Source organism: Euprymna scolopes, chromosome 19, assembly GCF_053919585.1.
Source record: "Euprymna scolopes isolate OS-2025 chromosome 19, ASM5391958v1, whole genome shotgun sequence".
Classification (NCBI taxonomy): domain Eukaryota; kingdom Metazoa; phylum Mollusca; class Cephalopoda; order Sepiida; family Sepiolidae; genus Euprymna; species Euprymna scolopes.
The window spans coordinates 15,957,583-15,971,938 of record NC_136500.1 but is presented as its reverse complement, the minus strand read 5'-3'; the positions used below and the strand labels follow the sequence as shown (position 1 = coordinate 15,971,938).

At 32.5% G+C, this 14,356-nt stretch overlaps 1 protein-coding gene across 1 annotated transcript in view; it reads right to left on the bottom strand.

Annotated features, from left to right (window-relative positions):
• Positions 1-14,356, bottom strand: part of LOC145303446 (DNA mismatch repair protein Msh2-like) — a 107,277-nt gene that overhangs the window by 73,003 nt on the left and 19,918 nt on the right. The window contains exons 4-8 of the mRNA XM_080144780.1: positions 14,245-14,332; positions 11,094-11,230; positions 7,679-7,789; positions 4,859-4,945; positions 1,780-1,900 (exon numbers count right to left, since the gene is read on the bottom strand). Of these exons, the coding sequence (XP_080000906.1) occupies positions 1,780-1,900; positions 4,859-4,945; positions 7,679-7,789; positions 11,094-11,230; positions 14,245-14,332 (544 nt within the window). The remainder of the gene's footprint in view (positions 1-1,779; positions 1,901-4,858; positions 4,946-7,678; positions 7,790-11,093; positions 11,231-14,244; positions 14,333-14,356) is intronic.

Here is a 14,356-nt window from a genome sequence, read left to right as displayed (position 1 = left end):
ATATGTAGGATTTGGGAGCGCATGTAGCTTATAGATTTATTTACGTCGACTTTTACAAAATTATTGCTATTTTGGCTTCTCGCGTGTTGATTGGGCTTTTTAGTACAAATAAACTGAAACTAAGCTCAAACGGACGTTCTCAGCATTGCGCTGGGAAAAACGTCCAGCGTGACTTCTATTTTACCTTCTTAATTAGGTCAAATGGAAGCAGCAGAGTTAACTTTTATTGCGCACGCCTGTTTTTATAGTTAAATAAATAAATTCAAACCTGCTTAAGGTTGTCTGTCGCCGTGGCTCAATGGTTAACATAGCACATTTTTTTTTTTCACACATTGATTTTCAACTCAAGGGTACGGGTTCGATTCTCATACTCACCTACCAAAACATTTTTTTGATTATTATTTAACACCCTCCCCCCGGAGTTTTGATTTACCTCAAGACATCGCCGGGTACCCCCTGCTAGTATATATATAAAAGCGAAACTATGTATGTATGTTCGCTTTTTGTGCATGTCTGTAAAAGGCTTTTTTCGCTGGACTTTTCGGTCGGTTCATTCCTTAAAACTTTTTATATGCTGTCTAAATGATAATATCTAAGAGTTATGAATGGGGGTCGCGTGTGTATTTAATTTGCCTGACTTTCATGCGCTATTTTTTCCAGATTTTTTAGATTGTCGCGTATATCTTTTGCTTTTCAGTATAAAAAAGCGAAACTGGATTCGAATCAGCAGTTCTCGGTGGTGTCAGGAAAGCGATGTAAATGTTTGGTCAATGTCGGCTTCTTAGCGTCATATCAAACAATTGCTTTCGTCTGGACACTCCTCTAATAAACGGGGAGCTGGTTTTCCCCAAAGTTGGGTAAAAACAAACAAACCGAGTTATTGACCTCATTAAAAACTGTCCCACAGAAAATGTTAACTGCTGACTAGCTATTGTTTACGTCATCATAACGCTCGCAGAAAATGTTAACTCCACGATTTCCATTTGAAGTCATTAAGTGTGGGCACCTGTCAATTCTCTTCCTACTTAAATAAATTCAAACATCTTTCAGTAACTCTTTCTCGTTGACTGATTGGTTAACGTGTCATGTTTTTTTTACATTTTATTTTCCAACTTCATCTCAGGGCTTTGGGTTCCAAACTTCTTTTTACCCCCCCCCCACCTCGTGTTTCTCACCCAGGCAACACCGGGTACCCTCACTAGTACCTATATAACAGGAACTTTCTGTATATGAGTGTGTTTTCTATGACCTGTGCAAAGGCTGGGTCGATTATTTTGAAATTTCATACAAATGTACTCTATGTATCTGAGAGTGTTCTTTGATAGGTTTTGTATTAGAATGCTTTTGATAAGCATCGAAAATTAATAAATTGAAAAATCTAATAAAAGAAGAAACAGTCGTATTTTGACCAAAGTTAACACAGCCTAACAGCACGAGTACATTTGAGAAATTTTATCACCACACAACCAGAAGTGCCTGACATATAGAGTCAACAATATGTTCTTTGATAAATCAGGACTGCATTTGGAATAAATGTTTCTGTTTAGAGCACAACTGAACTCTGATACTTGATTTTTGCATTTTAAACTAATTCAAGCTATTATATAAAATAATTGTATAAAATCAATTTGCCTTGTCATCCCGGTACAGGCCATAATGGCAGTAAGTACTTTAGTCGACTGTAGCCAATATTTATAACTTATTTTAAATTGAAAAATATTACAGTTGAAATATATATTAGACATTTTGTCCATTAAATACAAGCAATCATCATCTCACCTTTCTTTCTTTCTGTTACCATCAGTCCGCTGCGGTTTATCACTTGTTTGAACCAGGAATTATCATTGAATTCATTTGCACAAACAACACATTCTTTCGGTCCCAACTGCACAATCAAAGCCTGCAAAAATTAAAAAAAAAATAAAAATGTGTTTATTCAGTTTTTCCCTAATATTAAAAAATTATAATTGTAGAAAATCTTTCTTAGGTTATTAAAAAAATCTGTACACTAAAAATTTATGCAAATTCAAATATTTTTATTTTTATAAAATAAAGTTTAATTGGCAAATGTTTCTAACTGATATTATTATGATGATTCTGTTGAATTATTTGGCTGTTGACCTTAATGTAAGCAGAAAATGGCACAAGAAACATTTAAAATGAGTTCTATTTTTTCATTAAGAAAAAAAAAACAAAAAAACTATGATTTTTGATGTACTGTCTTTTTAAAACTTTTGTGCCATTTTATTTTTACAAGCAGCTTTTAGTATTTGGGTAAAATTGAATACGCCCTAGAAAATTCTTAAACTGAAAAATTGGTAAATGTACAGTTTAATCAAAACATTAAAAAATGAAAATATCAAAAAAAGGTTATATTGTACGTATCCATTTTGGACTGAAGATCTCCGACAAAAAAATTTTATTTTAATTTGATAGAGTAGTTTTTGTTTTTTTTTTACAGCGGAAAAAACACATTTTTATGAGAGCGAGTTGAAGTCAGCCATTATGGAAATTTTTAACATGCCACGGGGAGATAACTCATTGTAAAGTGCTGACACTCCCTCCCCATCTTTATTATTAGTTTTTCTTCTTAAAAATCGAACCTTTTGCTCAGTATTATAATAAATTTGTTTTTCGCTGTAAAAAAAAAAAAAAAAAAAAAAAAAAAAATACTTGATGAAATTAAGTGAAGTTTATTTCCGGAAAACTTTGTTTCATAACAGATACATACAATATAACCTTTTTTTTTCTTCTCATATTTTCATTTTTAATGTCTTGATTAAACTGTACAAGTACTGAAAAATTTTATCAAAAAGTTTTAGAAAACAATTTTATTTCTTTTTGCAATGAAATTTTTTTTTTTTTTTTTTACAAGGGAGTCACCACTTATCAAAGCCTGAAGGCCATTTGAGGATATGGGTTATAATCATTAATAATATATAGTGGTAGAATTTTGATTATTTAAGGTGACAGCTCAAGAAGAACTTGTTTATATTGGACTTGAAGGCTACCATATTGTAATCGGCTAGGAAGCAGACCAGTGGAAAAGGTGGGCAGTTCTAGGAAAGAAGTTTTGGTTATGGAATCTGCGTTTAGAATTAGGCAGAGAGAGAGAGAGAGTGGAGGAAATTATTGATAGTGATTGTAGCTAGTCAAGTGTTTTTGTGAAAGTTTGGCTAGAGGGATTGGAGATCAGATGAGCACCTGCCATGAAAATGATACAGAGACAGGCTCACAATGTTTCCTCTGTGAGAAAGAGGTTGCAGGGAAGAGAAAAGGCATCACCTACTAAGTTTCAAAGCCGATCTTGAACTATACCAAAACAAGATATTTTCTTACCCACGATGGCAAGGTGAACTTTTAATGTTTGGAAAATCTAGTTTCCCCAAAAAGGGACACTCTAAATTAGGAATAAAATATAAAAATTAAAATTGCCTTAGTCCAGAAGGATTTCTTCACTACTATATGAAACATAAAAGGTTAAATTTAGCATTAGAAAAGGCTAAGGAAGAAGAGTGCACCTACTTTCAATAAGTTGTTGGTTGTTTTTTGTTTTACGGCATATCAACCCTTTTCAGGTTATTTAATGCCGAATCCAGTGATTTTAAAGAAAATCTTTTTCATAAAAATGTTTTTTTTTTTTTTTTAAGTCAGTTGGGACCCTAACAGGTACTACCACTCCGGGTCAGAGTGGACCTGGGACCAATGGCAATTAAAGGGTGGCTCCATACTCCCCAAAGCCCACAAGCTGGGGCCTCATCATCGGATATAGTTTAAGGTCATATCCAGGAGCTACTTTCAATAAGAATATAGTTTGTTTGAATACTCATATGGACGTCAATTCTGACAAACCTGCTTACAGTTTCATAAGAAAGAGAGCAAGATTAAAGCAATTACAAAAGGTTCTACTTTTTTTATGGCCAGAGAAAAAGGAGATGAGGCTATACAGTGTTTTGCTATGGTTGAATTTTGTTTTTGTTTGTTGATACAGCTTAAAAAGAAATCATGAGGCCATATGTAAAAGAGAAGGAGATGAAAAGTGAAATTGGAAGAAATCAGATAACAATTGAGACTGAAAGAACTCAGACAATAAGTTATTTTAAACACAGTGTGGAGGGATAGGAAGAAAAAAATGATTGAGTAAGGAAGAAGATATTATCGGATAAATTTACATGGAAATATACTGAAAATTATTGAAATGGATTGTTTGAGCAAAAATGTTGTTGAATTGAACCATATATTGAAGCAAATAAGTACATATTGAACTTTGAACAACATAAAAATAAATATTATACATACTGTTCACTCTCCATCAAAAGAAAACTTACTTTTATTTCAATTTTTTTCTTTTTTTAGAAATCACTCCAGACAAGGTTGATGTAAGAACAAGAACAAAAGTCATTAGTCTCAAAAAGATTAAGGGTGTTGGTAAAAGTAAAACAGTGAAGAGGAAGAGAATTCCACAAATGACATATGTTTCTGCACCTTATCAAAGACCCTCAAATGGGAGAGAGAATTACTAGCTCAAATATGACAACAATACTCCATACATGGTCTGACAATAGATTTGTAGAAATAGAGAATAGTTTCAAGTGTGAGAAAGCGTTTAGTCTGATAGAGAAACGATTTTACGAGAAGCAGAAAAAGCAACGAATCTAAAAGATGCACTCCATTTAACATTAAATTGCTTATTGTAACCATGTCTATGTGTATGTCTTTTTTGCCTGTTTTTAGTCAATGTATTCCCCCGACAGACATTCTTATGGAATTCAGGAAGCATACTCTTGAGCCAAAATGAATTCTGGTGAAAATATAAATTGGAATTCTCAGCCATCACGCATACAATGTAAATACTGACCTCTAAGTTGGAGAATTGATCGTTGTCGATAAATTCACAAACAGAGAGTTTGTGAGTTAAAACTTCTGCATACCCAATACCAACAAGCTGTCAAAAAAACAAAAATAAAAATAAAAAATAAATAAATAAATAATAAAATAAGAGATAAGACTAAAGTAAAAAGAATTTCCAAATGAATACAAATAAATAAATTGATAAATTTGTTCAAAATCCAACGAGAAAAAGATGACCTTTTACAAAAAAAAGAAAAAAAGAAAAAAAAAAAGCTGGCCTGATGAGAGAAAAGATCAAATTCATTAAACTAAAAGTAATCAAGAGGAGACATTAATAAAAAAATGAAAACATTTTATATGAATACTAAGTGTTAAATTAAAAGTACTTTTGAAATTTTGTTGACAAGAACAATTTCATTTTGGTTAATTTTGGTTCTCGTATTATTACTACAGTAGTTATTTTCTTTACATGAAACAAAGTATGAGACAAAGATGGTTTTTCAACATTTGTAGATTTAACACTCACCTTCAACAAAAATGAGATTCTATTTTTTTTTTTTTATTTAATTTTTTTTTTCTTAAAAGGTAACTACAGTAGAACCCCGGGATATGGTGATCCTATGATACATTGTTTTTAGGTTACGATGTGGAACACAATGTTTTTCCAGCCCCTGGTTACGGTATTATTTATAATGTTATTTGATTATATACGTGTGTATTATATACTGTACTGCATTTTGTTACTAATTTTTAATGCTGTATTACAGGGTTCTACTGAATTATATTAGACTTTAGAGTATGGGAACCAATTTTGTATATAAATTTAATCTAAAATAATCCTTATTATTTTCAAGCCAACATTTTGGTATAGTTCACAAAATTGATTTACCACTAACCCTTAGGCTGAGTGGTTGCCAGTTAGGATTAGATTATAGCATGAAGGTCTTGAAAAATAATTCATTTGTAACAATTTATTGATGAGAAAAGAATGTTTAGAAAAACAAGCCAAGCATGCGGGTCCCCTACATGAGTGATAAATTTACTTTCACCATGACTAATGTTTGTACAAAATTTCAAAAAAATTCAAGGTGTGGTTATTAAGAAAAATGCAAACGGATGAACGATTTGGGTGCAATTTTACCCCTGTAATGCCGTCTGGGAGGGAAAACAGAGTTCAGAAAATCTGTTCTTTTACCATGACTAATGTTTGTGCAAAAGTTAAAAAAAAAATAAATAAAATAAAAATCCAAGGTGTGGTCATTGTGAAAAGTACGAACAAACAAATGAATGGGAGTGAATTACTGGGCCCAATCCCTCCTTTGTCGGAGGCCAAAAAAATGCTTTGGAGAACTGCACGCTTGTGGAACTCTGTTCCGTCTGCCTGCTTCCCTCCGGACTACAACTTGGTTGTCTTCAAGTCCAATGTTAACAAATTCCTAATGAACCGCCCCCTTAAGTAAACATTTCAGCAAATCTCCTCACTAACGTAATGTACTTGCAATAACCCTTATCCCTGAGTGGCTTCCGGGCCTTGATAAGTGGTGATCACTGTGTAAAAAAAATTAAAAAAAAAAAAAGTGAAATGCAGCTACACAAGTGCAAATTTGATTGGATCAGGCATACATAAACACCCGTCAGCAAATTAGATGACTCCCTTCTGCTTTCAGTAGCTTTGAAATTTGTGAAAAATACAGCATTCGTGCAAGAACTTAAAAGCTATTTCTAAATATGCTCATTCAATGTGAACATGCTTAAAAATATAGGAATCAAAAATAATACTGGCTATGAAAGAATTTTTAAAAATACCTCGTACAAAAGAATGAGCATTTGTTCAGACAAGATATGCTTCTGCTGAACTCCCTACTTTAATTATTCCTAAATAATATTAAACTATTAGTAATAAAGAGAAAAACCCGATGTCTGGGATTGAATGAGGATCAACTAATGTCCCACACTTCCAATACTTTTATTGTCATTAAAATCTGTGATATCACCCATTTTTCAATAAAAGTTATTGCCCATTCCGCTCAGGGACCCATTGCGATGCACCGGGAGGAAAGTTTCACATGCTTCTCTGAAGTGATTTAGTCCACGATATATTGTAGTCTACATTGCACTGTAGAGAAACTACTTTTGATTTTATAAAATTATTTTTATATAATGGCTTGAGTTAAAGTTTAAAATGCAAAAGTCAAGTATCATGCTTCAATTGTGCTCTAAACAGAAACATTCATTTCAAACGTGCCCCTGTTTTATTAAAGAAGAATCTACTGTTGATTTTATATGCTGAGCCATTTTGCTTGAGTGGTGAGAAAATTTCTCAAATGCACTTGTCATGTTAGGCTATATAGGAGTGTTAACTATAATCAAAATTGGATTGTTCTTGCTTTAATCAGATATTTTTGATTATTGGGGATATTTCGTACAAAACCTACTTAAGAGCACTCCCAGCTACATAAAGTGCATTTGTGTGGACAAAAAAAAAAAAAAAAAAAAAAATTTGACCCAGTCATTTTGGAATCCATAGGGAAAGAACTCAGACATGCACAAGTCCATTTAAATCAAATTTGAAAATACAAAAATAAACTCGGTCTGAAACAAATACAATTGTGATACAGAATAAATCAATAGATAAAATAATTTATTTACATAGAAGAGGTTGGAATGAACTGATAAAGATAATGAATATCAGACAAGGAATTATTTAACAATTATGAGTTTTTATTACGAGTTATTATTAAATAATTTTATTACAAGTTATCATTAAATAATTCCTTGTTAACAAAATATGTTTATTGGAATAGAAATATGTGACAGACTAACAAACCTTTTGTCCATTTTCCATTGAAAGTTTGATAGCAATGACACCCGTCGATGAAGACATGTCTACGTTGGTGAAAAGAATGTCCTCAAATTGAGCCAAATTGCCTGGAGATGCCTTTTGTGTAAAAAGAGAAAGACAGAAATTAAAAGTTAAGCAAAGGAAAGCATTTTTTGTAATTACTTGGACTACTATTCTCATCTGGATTGCTTTATTCACGTTTCAGCATGTAACTGCGAAACCTTTAAGTGCATCTTTTCAGACAAGATGTCTATTGGGTATTGATGAAAATTGTCCTAACCTAACCTTCAGTATTCTCTGGTGGAGTGTCATCCCGGTTTTTACTATTTATGTAAAACAAATTAAAGCACAAAAAATCTCCCATAAGGCATAACTTCTCTTGCTGATCCCTGTTTATGTGATATTTAGACAAATTGCTCCTGGTTTTTTGTTTTTTTTTTCTTGCTAAAAATTTTTGTAAAAAATAAGGGTTTTTTTTTTCAGACTGAGGGAGAATTAAAAAAAAAAAAAAAGGAGTCAAACATAGAAAGAAAAAAAAATTCCCCTAAGTAAAAACAAAAATGTTTGTTTTTTATTTTAATAGTAAATGTTTACAAATATATATCTACAAATTATTTAATTTTCCCAAATATTGGCCCATCAGTTAAAAAAAAAAAAAAATTTGTTTATTTTTTTATAAAGATTTGTAACAAGAACAAGCCAAGCATGCAGAGTCTTCCTCCATGAGTAACTAATGTTCGTGCAAAATTTCAAAAAAATTCAAGGAGTGGTTATTGAGAAAAGTGCAAACAAATGAACGACCGATTTTGAGGCAATCTTATAACTATAATGGCCTCGGGGATGGGGGGGGGGGTAACCAGAGTTATTCCGGAAAATCTGTTCTGGCAAAAATTTACTTTAACTACGAGTAAATGTTTGTGCAAAATTTCCAAAAAATCCAAAGCGTGGGTATTAAGAAAAGTGCAAACATAAAGGACGAACAAGAGTGAATTATCTGTCGGGGACCAAAAAAAAAATGAATTGCATGCCAGTCCATTTAAATTAAAATCGTTTACTTCCCGTTTTTGATATAAGAATCCCAGATTGCTTGAATGACATGCCTTAAACATCATGCTAATAAAGAATCAGCAGGAGTCATTTATTGTGCCTTAATAGTAAATCTGCCGCCACCCTCATAATTGGAAGAAACAAGAATTTGCAACTTGAAAGGAGGAGTTAATGCCTGAGAGGATGGCAATTAACTTGCTCTATTCTATACTGTATCTCTACAAACAATCCAACCCTGAAATATGTACGTGTGTGTGGCATTAGACAGACCACTATTCACACCTTGGTAATTATTCTCACCTTTTGGCCAATATAACCTCTGATCTATACAGAATTTTGAACTTAACCCTTTATTTAATCCACAGGGGAGGTAAATTGTTATCATCAGCGACTAGATAAAAGTTTTTACTAATATATTATGCATAGTTATTATTGCCTGCAATAAGAATTAAATCTTCAAACACCAGTGAAGACTGTGACCAGACGTGTGTCTCCAACAGAGCGCCAACTCCCAAAGTCATGTATCGTGGATTTTTCGTTCGACTATTCCTCTTATGGCCGGATCGTCATTTTCTCGCTGGCGCTTCTTATGGCTGGATCGTCATTTTCTCGCTGGCGACTGTCGATGGGAACATACGTGGTTTCACAAAAGTAGAAATATAAATCATGGAACAAAGAAAAGAAAAACACAAATGCCAATGTTCACATATAATTGACTGTTGAACTTGTGTGTGTGTCTTCTCCCTGTTCTATTGATGTTACGTTCGTCTATTTTTGTTTCACACTCAACTCTAAAATTGTCCAACTCCCATCCGCCGCAACGGGCATCTAGTTGTCAACTAACTGTCTCCTCTACATTGGTAGCTGCCCTTCCCTGTTCTATCTGTAGGTTTCTATTGTCCTGTCAACTCTAAAAAGCTCGATCTAAAAATACCTAGAGATTCATTGTTTGTTACTTCCTATCTATTTTTTCCTATTCCTTTGTCTATTCTCCCCCACCCCCTAAGCACTTAGTGACTCAAGTCAACCTCAGGTCCACTTTATAGTATCACAACTCTCATACGAACCCATGGCACAATGAACTGACAATCAGTTAAGTAGTAGTCTTCAAAAGACTGAAGGCTCAATCCTCAGTCAATAATAACAAGTAATGATATAAAATAACACTTCTAGCCATTCGACTGATGGAATCAGAATAATCTACCTTCATAACGGGTTTAGGGTTAGAGTGGAATTTTGTGATAAGGATTGATTTTTCGTACCATTTAGATTATTTAATCTACCATTCTCATTTTTAGTGTTATTTTCACAATGTTTCGGTTGATGGGAGTTCATCAGGTGCATCTGGTGAAACTTGAAAACCTTTGTGTCAAACTTGAGAATCTGCATGGAATTTCCAACAGAACTCTTTATCTAATCCACAGGAATAGCATTCTCTCATTCCGTCAGCCATAGCTCAGTGGATAAAATACTTGATTAAAATTCAGTTGTAAAGTTACTCTTTGGCAGTTGAGAGTTCAATCCTCAATGAAGGCAACACTCAAAATACAATTGTAAATTACTTATGACTTCTACCCAGTCATGGCTGACAGAACAAGAGCACGCTACCCTTGTGGATTAAATAAAAGGTTCCATTTGAAATTCTGTGCCGATTTCCAAGTTTGACAAGATACACCTGATGAAGATTGGATGTTACATTGACAGAAAAGTGAAAATAAAACTAAAGATTACAATAGTAGTCCCAAGAATCCAAATAGGTTTATATTACCAGTATTTTTGTGTAATTTTAGAAAGATTATTATAGACACTCCAAGTGATGATCTAATGTTAGCTTTAATTTTTATTTTTAATTTAATAGTTGATAATTTTGTGTATATATGTATATAAACACTAAGTTAAAACACAAAATAATTATCCAGGTAGGTAGAAGAGTAACTTTTCTTGTCTTTGGTAAGATTTATTTGTTCTATATTTGTTTTTTTTTTTCACCTTTTTTATTTTGTTGACTTGTTAAAAATGTCCAGCCTATTTAGTCTTGTGGAATATTGAAAACTAAAATAATGCAAATGTTTCGTAATAACTAAAAAAAAAAAAAAAAAAAAGTACTTATGCACATGTTACCGTGCTGAAATAATAATTTTTAGAAAGCTATTCTCAATGTGGGGAGGTTGTTTTGTAATTATTCTGTACTTTCACCTAACAATTTAATAATAATAAAAAAAGATATTCTAAAACTTGAAAATACTACTTAAAAAAGTACCATGGTAACATAAGTGCAAAAGCAAAAGCAAAAAGAAAAAAAAAAAAAAAAAATCGTTCATGAGGAAGAGTTAAATTGAATCCATTCACTCACCTTAAAATCCAGAGTCCAGTCATTCTTACTTTTACATCGGTAAATTTCTACCCGATACTGTTTGACTAACAAAAGTTCACGAACAAGAGATTCAAAATTCATTTTACTGAGGACCACAGATTCCAACTTATTTGCACCTAGATAAAAAAAAAAATCATAATTAAAAAAAATATAAAACAATAAAAAAAACAAGAGGACAAGGTAAAAAAAGATTAAAAGAAAATTATTTTCTGGTTGATACAGTTCTTTCTCCATGGAGTATTTTTCAGTACTGGTACAGCTTCTGAACAAAACAAAACTTTTGTCTATGCACAATTACATAAACAGCCAGAAAAAAAGCTGACTGAAAATGAATCCAAGTCAAAATGAGGTAGTGTTCTAACAAGAAAAAATAAAATAAAATAAATATTTAAAGCAAGAAAAACACTCACCGGACAAAGAAAATTAATGAAACGACTTCTAATACATTTTTTCGCAAGAAAGGTAAATTACCCCCTACTTCAATAGTAGTTCACCTTTTTTGAACCGGATAAAAAGTGAACTTTTTTAAATCCAAAACTACATTTATTGCCTTTGGTAAGAGTTATTTGTTGACTTTTTTTTGTTTATTGCAAAGTTGCTTCCCTTTATCAACTGTTAAATAATAATTAACCAAAAAAAAGTCCATCTGTTAAATAATTCTTCAAACTGAACCAACATTCTTTCAATCAAGATCATTTGTTTACTTGTTATTTTGTTTTTTTTTCAGATAAATCTTGTAAACACCACGCTTTAAGCAAACAATATTCACATAGGAATTTAATTATCCATGGACACATTTTATCATTTACGACTCATGAGCGTGGCTTAACTTAACTAGATTTGAAACCAGGACTCCAGTTAGAAGCCTCAAGTTCTACCACTGAGCTAACTCCCACTAGTGCTGGAATATGCTACATATTTTGTAGATGTCATTCATTTGTTTATTTTTGTTTGCAATACTATTGACAAATTCAATTATTTATACGATAGTGTATTTTACATATATATGTATCACAGAACATACCTATATATATATATTATATTGTTGACCAACACAAACTCCACGCTCCAGAAGTTAAACATCCCCACTAACAGTAATGCACAACAGTATAACTTTAATACAATCAACCTATTCTACTGCAATCAAATGCATTCAGACTTTAAGTCAGAAAAAAAAAAAAAAAAAAAAAATTGCTATAAAAAACATCATCCATAGATACGTCTCCCCCGTTCACAACAATATCATTAAATTAATCATTTACTATAAAAAATTTAAAAGCTAAAACTTAGTTATTAAAAACAATCCCTCCACTCTGCTAAAACCACTGGAACACACCAACGTCATCTATCAGTTTAAATACCCCTTGAGGGAATGTAACTCCTATAATAACAATGTAACTAATAGTGACATCAGACATACCACCACCACATTATCCCGCCACCTCACCTGCCATAATGTTTAATCTAGTGCCATATTCCAACACTTACATAAAAAAAATCACCGCCCACCCCCTCAAATTTCATAGAAATTTTACTTAACACTAAAATACTACACCACGAAACAAATGTAAAGAAGCTCAAAATCCTTGAAACTATTTCTATAAAATTCAAAAACCTAACCTTAATCAGGTTGCATTCTGGAACAGTACCAACATACTTAAATATCTTACATAACTCCCCCCCTCCCACTCGTTCCTGTTACTGACGCTAGAACTGGCATGCTCTCCCCTTCCCCATGATACTAATGCCATCACCACAGCCAGCCAGCAAATCCACTGACTCTCGCTCACAACCCAACTACTATTTAAATAAATTTTCCCATAATTCTTAGCCGAGCCTCTCACACACATTACTGATGATGTATAGATAATTACATGAAAAATTAAAAACCGTGTAGAAAAAATGCTTGAACCATACATCCATACCGTGGATGTATATACAAAAAAGATAGTATAAAAAATTGAAAAAATAAAAAAATGGAATTACAAAACAGAAGCTTTCTGTTGTCTTTAACAATGTCTGTCTACCATATATATATATATATATATATATATATATATATATATATATATATATATATCTAAAGTAAAAATGCACTTTTGCACCCCCCCCCTTCCTAGGGGCTAACACTTGATTTCTGTACGAGATGCATAGATATTCAAACATTCCTGTAAAGTTCTCCTTTACATTTCAAACACTAAGAATTGATCATTTGACCAATTTAAGCATGTTACATTATATCTTTCTTATAGTCTCTTGGTCTTACTGGATTCCAGGAAAAGAATTTATCTAGTCTGGTGGAGTATCCAACTTCATGCTGTTACTTGAGGTAATATCACTTGGAGAAGGTGCAAAATTCCTCATAAAAACCAGTGTGAGTAGCCATAGCAAAGAGATCTTATTTGGGCTGCGAATACAATGTAATTTTGAATATTTAGTGAGGGTTTAGTTGTAGGGGAAAGTATCCTCATACCAGGTTGACCTGACAAACCTCGGTACAAAGAGATCTTAGACACTCAAGGATAGTGTTTAGTAAGCATTCAAGTTCTCTCCAGTAGGACTTCAAATGTATGTGTGTGGTTTATTGCTTATTAAGGGCCAAAAGTTGCTCAAAGATAAGGTTTAATGTTTATCAGGTGGACAATGCTGTGAGAGTTATTTATGATTGTTGAGTTGATTATTTAAGACAAGTTAACATTGAGCTTGAAAAGGAAAGTTATTTAAATATGTAGCTTAAGCAATGTTGGACGATGCCAGATAACCTTGCTAGCCTAAGATAAATTAGGCTACAGATAGACAAATTTTTGTTGTGACTGTTTTATGGGGTTGCGACCATAGATTGGAGCTGTGATGAGCATCTACTATAGAATGTTGAAAGAGCAGCCATGTCTCTTCTGTGAGGCTGTAGAGAAGACATCTGTTAGATTTCGAAGTCAGGTTTGAGAAAAGTTTGATCATTTTTTTTATTCTTTCATATTGAATTTTAAATAAAAACCTTACATTATGTTGTTCTCATTTTTTGTAAAAAAAAAAAAAAAAAAAGAAATGATTCATAAATAAATTATAAGATTTAAATTAGAGGGTGAGTTTTCAATCATCCTGTAAAGAGAGAGAAATAATGCCTACTTACCAGATCCCAAGTATTTAACAACACCCAGGGATTTGAATACTTCTTTGGCTGCAAACAATGCATCACTGCCATGCACTGTATAATATTCCTAGAAATGAAAGAGAAAAATAAT